Source organism: Bactrocera latifrons, unplaced genomic scaffold (genome assembly GCF_001853355.1).
Source record: "Bactrocera latifrons isolate USDA-ARS-PBARC rearing strain unplaced genomic scaffold, ASM185335v1 scaffold_183, whole genome shotgun sequence".
Lineage (NCBI taxonomy): Eukaryota > Metazoa > Arthropoda > Insecta > Diptera > Tephritidae > Bactrocera > Bactrocera latifrons.
The window spans coordinates 1-8,822 of record NW_017535330.1 but is presented as its reverse complement, the minus strand read 5'-3'; the positions used below and the strand labels follow the sequence as shown (position 1 = coordinate 8,822).

Here is an 8,822-nt window from a genome sequence, read left to right as displayed (position 1 = left end):
TCATTTGTCGGAACTGCCGATATCGTACCACTATAACATATAGCTGCCATACAAACTGAACGATCGGAAACTTTCACATTTCACAATGTATTTTCACAAAAGTTGGCACAGGYTGTTTTCTAAAGCTACAATGTAATCTCCGAAGGAATTGTTCAGATCGGTTAACTATGGCTTATAGCTGCCATACAAACTGAACAATCTTGATTATCTTGTATGGAAAACTTTCATATTTGACTAAATTTATTCACGAAATTTGATAGAGATTATTTTCTAAAGCAACAATATAATCTATAGCACGTATGTAGCTGCCATACAAACTGAACGATCGTAATCAAGTTCTTGTACGGAAAACTTTCACACTTCACAATATATTTTCACAAAAATTGGCTCAGGCTATTCTCTAAAGCAACAATGTAATCTCCGAAGAAATTGTTCAGATCGGTTAGCTATAGCACATAGCTGTCATGTAAACCGAACGMTCGGAATCAAAGGTTTGTACAGAAAACTTTCACATTTGACGTGGTATCTTCACGAAATTTGGCATGGATTACTGATTAATTTAACAATATAATGTCCAAAAAAATTGTTCAGAACAAATTACTATATCATATATGTAGCTTCCATACAAACTGAACACAAAGTTACTAACAGAAATGCACCTGTGAAGGGTAATTAGCTTCGATGCAACCTAAGTTAACGTTTTTTCTTGTTTATCTTTAAATCATGACGCTGTATTCATAATGCATTCTTGATTACAACACTGAAAACAGCAATAAACAATATAATTAAATGCAATATTYATCTTTACTTTTCTTCTACCACCCAAACTAGCAAGACCGCAGAAGCTTTAGAAGCAGCAAATATTTATAATTCACCTTTTATCATTGATATGGAACACGAACTGGCGCTATTCATTTATAACGAAGTAAACTCAGTTCCTCTTGAAACTCAGCTCAGCGAAGAAGAGCGTACCGGTGCCACGAAGTCAAATGCTATGCAAAAGGTGCTGATGCGCAAAGCGCACTACATTTGTTCGCGATCGGACGAGTATGTACACGGCAATACAATTAACAAGTGTGCAATGTATGCAAAGCCAATGGAAAGGAACCACTGTGTGAGTAAACTCCACCGAAAAGGCTTGTAGAAAATACTATACTTTCGATTAGGTCACCCTTCCGTTTGCCTTCAAAGCATTAAAAGATGTTCTTTAATATATATGCATATGTTTTTTTTTTTTGCGGAATAAAAAAAAAGTCGAAAAAAATATTTCATTAATTTCTCATTAGTTTTTCCTCATAACACTAAAACAATAAACTGTCACAAAAGTTCTTTAAACTGTTAAAACGACTATTCTAAGATATGCCACAATTAAAGAAAGTTGAACAATCCATTATTTAGACTTAAATAATAATAATAAAACAGCTCTGTTTATAACATTATAACATAAACAACTGACATAATAATATTTAAACAGGAACAACAAAAGAAATTCATTTAAATATCCAAACATGGGCGTCTTTATTTCGATGACCACCTAAGCACTATGAATGTTTTAAATGCCGACAAAACACTTCAAAATCTTAAGATTCCTCGGGTTGATGAAATTTTCCGACAATATTCTGCTAGAAATTTAAAGTCGTAAAATAGTAAAAATACGATAAGTCAATAACGAAACGCGTCAAAGACGATGGGCGTGGAACCGCCAACATATATGGGGAATTGATATTCTTATGTTACAGTGCGAAAATGAACGAATAAAAAGCACTCCTATTTCTTATATAGCCCAACTCTGAATTCAAAGAAATTTTAAATAAAAAAAATCGTTATTCCAGTGAAAGTACACTCGATGCCTATGTAAGGAAATCGATTTCTTTTGCAAGACATAGCCCCACAGGAAATAGTGTAATGGCGTCAAATCGCATAACCGACTGAGCCATTTCGTGAGATAAMWCGTTCATAAAACYTGATTTTCAATAAATCGATTGCGACATTCGCTGTGTGGTTTATGGCGCCGTCCTGTTGGAACCTCATATTGTCCGAGTTCATATCATCCAATTCGGACCAAAAATAACATTGAGCAGTTGCGATTCCCATTCACAGTAACGTTCCGGTCTTGATCTTCACAGAAGCGCTATTTTCGACATTATGAGCACTTTTTTRTCTCACTGGCACGGAAATATTTTGTACTGWGCCTGTGGATTCAAATTTTCCCACTAGACGCTCAATGGTTGATCTGAAAATATCATTATTACGACCATAAATTGGACGTAGCGCTCTAAAAGTTTAGACCACTGTAGTAGGTAGTAAATTTTAATAATTTCGACTCGTAATCGGTTAGGATATCTTTCCATGATGAAATGACAAATCTTACTGGAAACAAATGCCAAAAGAGCGTGAAAAAATATGGCGTCGATTGCTGTTCCTATTGGTCTACTTTTGCAGCGTCCCAACATTTACATGGCATACCTGATATCTGCTCTAAAAAATTTCAAACATCGGACCAGAACTATTAATGCCTTAAATACCGGAAATGTGGCGCCCAGAGCCTATATCTGATTTTTGTGAGATATATATGATTGAAATTAATGGACAATCCTTTCCTGGTAATAGTATGTCTGTATGTCAAAAAYTGCTTAAATCGGRTACCTTCAGCACCCATATACCAYATATCGGTCCATATGTGAATTTATGTACTTCATTAAATTTACTGGAAGTATATTCTCCTAACGACACTCTCTGAAGACTTGCCCTGGCCTCCATATACATAGGAAGCCTTAATGAAACTCAGAGGGCATATGCTTCTGTTTATAATGTGTAATAATACCAAAAGAATATTCAATATAGTCAGTAGTACACCTATCTCTCATATAAAAGATTTTCAAACTTCCGGTTTGCCTCATACTGAATATATCGGCTGATACGTATGTAAGTTATCTTAGCAAAATTAATTCAACGTATCATGTTGGATATACTTAAGTTTAATGSCGAAAATATATGAAATTATATTCTACTAGAAATAATTTTCGTTATTTTAACAAACCGTATTATATTTATAATATGTTTTAGCGCTGAACATGAATGAAGTTCATCTAAACCTTCATATCCCTAATATCATTAATTTCGGTTTTCTGTTTGATGCTTTACACATCAACTCAATGAATGAAATTTAGCCTCTTCGGTTATCTCATTAGAAGATGATTTTAATATAAATTTCGCTGACGGGCAGTAAAATATTGTATACATATAAAACTAATTGAATGCATAATCTATAACATATCTTAAGCAAATAACACAGTTGATTGCAATTTATGCAGGGTTTTGTCGTACAATGAATGTTAAAGTCTTTTGCAGCGTTTTTTAATAAAAAGATGTTGGTAACATCTAAAAGTACATTCCCCGTCTTTTGCTAGTTGCAAAAGTATGAAATGTTGGGTTACACACGAACTTAGCCTTCTTTACTTGTTTTAAATGAAGTTTTCGCCGTATGGGAAATTATTTTTCTCTACATCCGAAACCTTTATAGAAATTTTGAAATAATTCAGAGAGATCACCTAATCGGAAGCTATAATACATAAAATAAATCCCTATTCTGATATACTTAAAATATTATAAATATACTGGTCAATATTCCTCAGCGGAAAATTCATAAATTTTCCAAAAAATCTGAAAATATTTTTCGAAATGCATTTGAAAGATCGTTTAGAAAAAGGTGCATTGGTTTCTTCTGAAGAAACATAAAGAATGTTACAACGTCCAGCTTTATACAGAGTTTTGAGCACTTCTATTGTAATTTACTTCTAAATCAGTTTTTATACCAGAAAACAATTATATTCAAAATTAAAAATTTTTGTATAAAAACAAGATAATTCAAGTCGGTATTAATCACCAAATAGTTCCAATATCGCAATCAGCAATTTTTTTGAATTTTTGAAAGTCAACATTCACAACAACAATCATCGAGATTATCTGTAATCYATATAATGCATAAACGAAACAGTGACATGCACAATAAGCCTCTAGTCCAAAGCGAAAATGTATATACCACCGATTCTGAGAATGGGATATTTCTAAATTCATCTCSTTAATATATTTGTATGTATTTTTTAGTTTTTACTATATTTCCTCTATTTCAACTTCTAGAATACTCTGAGGCCGCAAAACATTTTCTTTGCTGTCAAAACATGTAAACGCTTTCATTTTGATCGAATACCGATTATTAAAGCAACCTGGGCTCCCACAGCATCACATATTCGTTATTACAGCGATGTGGCAGGTGAATCCAAAGCAATATTTACATACGTATTTTGTGACAAACAAAAATTGCAAATGTTCATATTTTTCTTCTTCTTATCGTTAGATCCACAAATTCCTACAAAGTCTACCGGTATACCCAACACTGAAATCGGTCATTGCAATAAAACACTGACAATATTGAAATTAGCTTTGCGAGAGATCGATGACTTTAATAAGAAATTGGAAAATTTGGTGCGTCAGCAAGATGAAAACACTCGTATACATTGGTTGGTTTTAGCCGATGATGATACGTTACTAAGGTTCGTACAAGTATTATGCTATATATCTACATTAACCATTTTTAACTTTATGGACAAATTTAGCATTCCAAATCTATGCGCTTTGCTCGGATGTTTCAACTACACAAACGATATTTATCTCGGCGAACGTTACGGGTTCCATCACAACATAAACAACGGCTTCAATTACATAACCAGCGGCGGTGGTGTTGCTATGAGTTTATCCGCTGTACGTAAATTACTCGGTCATTGCCACTGCACCCATCCTCAAGATGCCGATGATATGTTGCTGGGCATGTGCTTCACCAATCTGGAAGTGCCAATTATACACTCGCAGCAGTTTCATCAGGTTCGTTGTCCAAAGAAATCAAAATATGGGGTTACCTGTAAATTTCTGCATAATTTGTATTCGATTTTTAAAAATTTTTACGTTCTATTTTTTAGCTCCGTCCACAGGACTACCCAAACGAATTGTTGGCTCTTGATCCACCTATATCATTTCATAAATTTTACGATTTAGATCCAATCTCTGTATATAATAACTATTTTGCCAATGCTACTCAACAGATGCTACTAACTACAAAGGAAATCAAAAATAACGTTTAATTTGAAATAATCAAAATAAAAGCTTGACAAATATTAAAAAACACAAAGTTCTCAGTTTTACTATTCTATTGTCCTAAAAGATTTATTAGTAAATGCCTTTATGAAGTTCCTTATATAGTGAAAGTGACGACTAACATTACATAAATATAAATCACAAGTGGTAAGTTTGATGGGAAATAAATTTCAAGCGCAATATTTACAAAGTTCAAAATCTTTTCAAATCAGAAGCACACTAGCAAGTTTGATTAAAAGTTTATTGAGAATAGAAAAACCGCTATTAGAAACTTTTAGTCAGAATATAATTTATTGCCGTTAAATTTATTTACAGCGGCCATTGTCTTGAGGAGAGAACAAGAGACTTAAAGGAAGATCTAATTATATGGAGAATKCAGAAAAAATTCAGTTCTTGATATTTTGCCACTGTGTTCATTGACTTGTTGTACCGTGCGTTGCCTTCTTATCTTGTCTTCTATCTTCTTTTTCAAAGAGTTCGAATTTCCAAACCTCGTCTTTCGAACGTTGCAATATTCCGCATCCGCATATTGCGCATCCCAGAATATAGAAGCMAAAATGTTTGCCAAATATATTGGTTGTACATATCTTTGCTTTGTAATGGGATTGCCACGTACTGTTTAACTGTTTATTCAGATGATTATCGTTTGGACTCTAGACTCTAAGTGAAGCAATATTTTAATATGACTATAATATGATTATTAGCGGTTCAAAACTTGTTAAGGATATGTATATGACCTCATTTGAACAACTTGAAGTTTTTTCCATATTAAACTTGTTTGGGTACCCCGACACAGAGGAGTCACTGCAAGGGCGGTAAGCTTTCTGGGACATCCAACCCAGTTTCATCCGATGGGAAGCAAGTCGGTTGTGTAATGTCCACTTGCGCTCGAGCGTTGGACCGATAGATGAGCTTGACAGCAGTGTTCAAAAAGTAAAGCTTGTGCGACTGCAAGATCCCTCTGGCATAAAGTTAACCGTAAGAAGTCTTAAGAACTACTTTTTTTAATAAAATCAAGCTATTGTAGAAATTATGACTGGACAGTTTTCACTAGATATATGCGCAGTACGGCWAAATATTTTTTCGRACGCTCTTCGTCGAAGGTGTATGGAGGAAGCCACTTTCGTCTTATTGCCCGTCTTTTGCCAAACTGACACTGAAATAAGCCATATTTTTGGAGAACCTAGCGAATWCGAATGTCGATCAACTAAATAAATTTATCGTAAGCTTATAACGCTTCGTCGATCCTTAGGTGCTGCACTTTAAGCAGTTTGTGTGTAACACAAAGGAAAAATATTTGTCCATGTGAGATCCATTGATTTTGGATCAACCCAAGGACCTACCTAACGTAAGCCAAGTGAGGTATAGATTTTTTCACATCAACCGACTTTGGGAAGCCGCCATTTTATCAAAAACCATAAATTGGAAAACTTCTTCGATCATAACCTTATTTAAACTAGGTTATTAATAAATTGTTGGACTTGAAGTTATTTTACTCTTGCAAAATGTTGCTACAAAGTATAACAGTTTAGTTCACTTAACGGTATATATCTCAATGAAAATGAGATAGCGTATTTTACTCACAACAGTATATCTTTATACCTAAAATATAACAGATACAATAGGGCGAAAACTTCACCTTAACCCCATATACCTAATATCATGATTTTCGAACATTGGGCTGACTTTTCTCCAATTTATTGGCAACTTTAACTATATGAGATACTTTAATGAAATCTGAAAGCATTTTGTGAGCTTTTGCATATTAAGTGTATCTAAAATATACTATAAGTCAAGAAAATACCAAATTTTTTTTCATTGAGTAATAAATGCTAAATTATTTGACAATATTTTTTAATTCAAAGTTTTCCAGCACCTGAAGGAGTTTCACGGTCCTTGATCTTTGCAACTTGCAAAAGTATGAAATGTCCGCATACACCTAAACTTAGCCCTTCTTTACTTGCCGATMGGACGGCTACCAAATCCAARCAWCTTTTTTATACTCTCGCATGCTGCCATAGTTTTGTTCATTTAACGAATTCCTAATGACTCAATTACCTAAGGAAAGTTGAAGCAATCTTGAAAAAAATTGGAACACGTTTTTCATGGCACCACACGAAGGTTGRCATTGCTCTAATTGTTATAAATCGGAAAACTATAAATGGTTTTCACCAAACCACAAATTATGTGATACAAAACYGTACTTTGGTACTGGGTGCAGGTTTCATTAAATAAATAAATCGAAACAATTAAAACACAGTCAAGATTGTTCCTAAGAGTTTTAAAGCTGCTGATGCCAAAAATGAATAATGGAGTGTCTCATTTTTAGGTAAAAAAAATATATCCTACGAACTACAAATTTGGAGCATACTGTGGGTAGTGACCTAAATTAGACTAATACCAAGCTCACTTTCCGCTTATCACAATTTAAAATTCTATCTCWTTGTTTTACTTTATACAATTACTAATACTTTACTATAAATCAAAACCGAATGACGTTATCGAAATAAAACTTTGCATAAACACTAATCTCATGGACCTCCAGGCTCTATATCACGTACAAAATTTGTCGAAACTTGCYCAAAAATTTTTAAAACCCCACACCTATCGAATATTTGGATACTAATATCAATGGATGCCTTTTTATTAAGAAATCGCTAAATCCATAAAATATATTATTAAAATACCATAGAGATATTCTTCTGATTACAGTGTGCCCATGCGTCAGAATTGGTAAAATGGCGATCTCCTGATTGACTTGATAACGTTATTATACGTATACATTTGTATTATATAAATACATTGCAGGCATGTTTCATATATTGGAACGTTTCATTTGCAGGAAGATAAAAGTAGAATTTAGCTTATTATATTAAAAAAWACTCGGATATGCAAATATACATACATATATAATAGTAGCGAAGTCATTTATTTCAGGCAGCACATTTTACATTTATTTAGAAGAATATATATGTGTGTGTATAGTGAGGGTTTCTTAATCGCAAATTTCTCTTTCAATAATTACTGGGCTTGAAAATAACCTTTTAAGCAAGGAGACAACCAGCATATTCAGGTCGATCACAGACACCCTTCAATGGATTGAAATGAAGTTTAGCACAGCTGAGTTCGACAGCAACTCCATTGCGGCAGACGTAGTAATCATTGCAATTTCTCAACGAAGGTAACAAAAAGCCGTTCCTCTTATCTGAGCAAATGCTCTCCAAATAGTTATCTATGTTCGAGAACATACCCTGTGGGGARGACAATGGTTTACTGTTAATATTGATGGACAATGAGCTGGGACATGGTGTTGGTGCAGGGGTTGTTATACAAGGTGTTGTTGGTGGAGATGTCGTTTGTTTTTCTGTGCACGGCGTAGTAGTTGGTGTTGTTGTGGTGGTTGTGTTCGGTATCGTAGTTGTTGTTGTCCTTGGTGTGGTAGTTGTTGTGCACATTGTAGTTGTTGTGGTGGTTGTACTTGCAGTAGTGGTAGTTATTGTGCACGTTGTAGTTGTTGTGGTTCTTGGAGTATTTGTTGTTGTTGTTTTTGGAGTAGTGGTAGTTGTTGTGCACGTTGTAGTTGTTGTGGTTCTTGAAGTAGTTGTTGTGGTTGTTTTTGGAGTAGTGGTAGTTGTTGTGCACGTTGTAGTTGTTGGCCTTGGAGTAGTAGT

General features: G+C 34.1%; 2 protein-coding genes across 2 annotated transcripts in view; one reads left to right on the top strand and one right to left on the bottom strand.

Moving 5' to 3' along the window:
* Positions 1-5,138, top strand: part of LOC108967339 (beta-1,3-glucosyltransferase) — a 24,257-nt gene extending 19,119 nt beyond the window's left edge. Inside the window, exons 5-9 of the mRNA XM_018930672.1 lie at positions 832-1,114; positions 4,141-4,273; positions 4,358-4,553; positions 4,617-4,881; positions 4,977-5,138. Coding sequence (XP_018786217.1) covers positions 832-1,114; positions 4,141-4,273; positions 4,358-4,553; positions 4,617-4,881; positions 4,977-5,138 — 1,039 coding nt within the window. The remainder of the gene's footprint in view (positions 1-831; positions 1,115-4,140; positions 4,274-4,357; positions 4,554-4,616; positions 4,882-4,976) is intronic.
* Positions 5,139-8,061: 2,923 nt separating this feature from the next.
* LOC108967326 (integumentary mucin C.1-like) lies at positions 8,062-8,819 on the bottom strand (the record flags this gene model as incomplete). The annotated part of the gene is made up of 1 exon (XM_018930651.1): positions 8,062-8,819. A coding segment is annotated over one exon (624 nt), but the record flags the coding sequence as incomplete, so codon positions are not given.
* Positions 8,820-8,822: the final 3 nt, after the last annotated feature.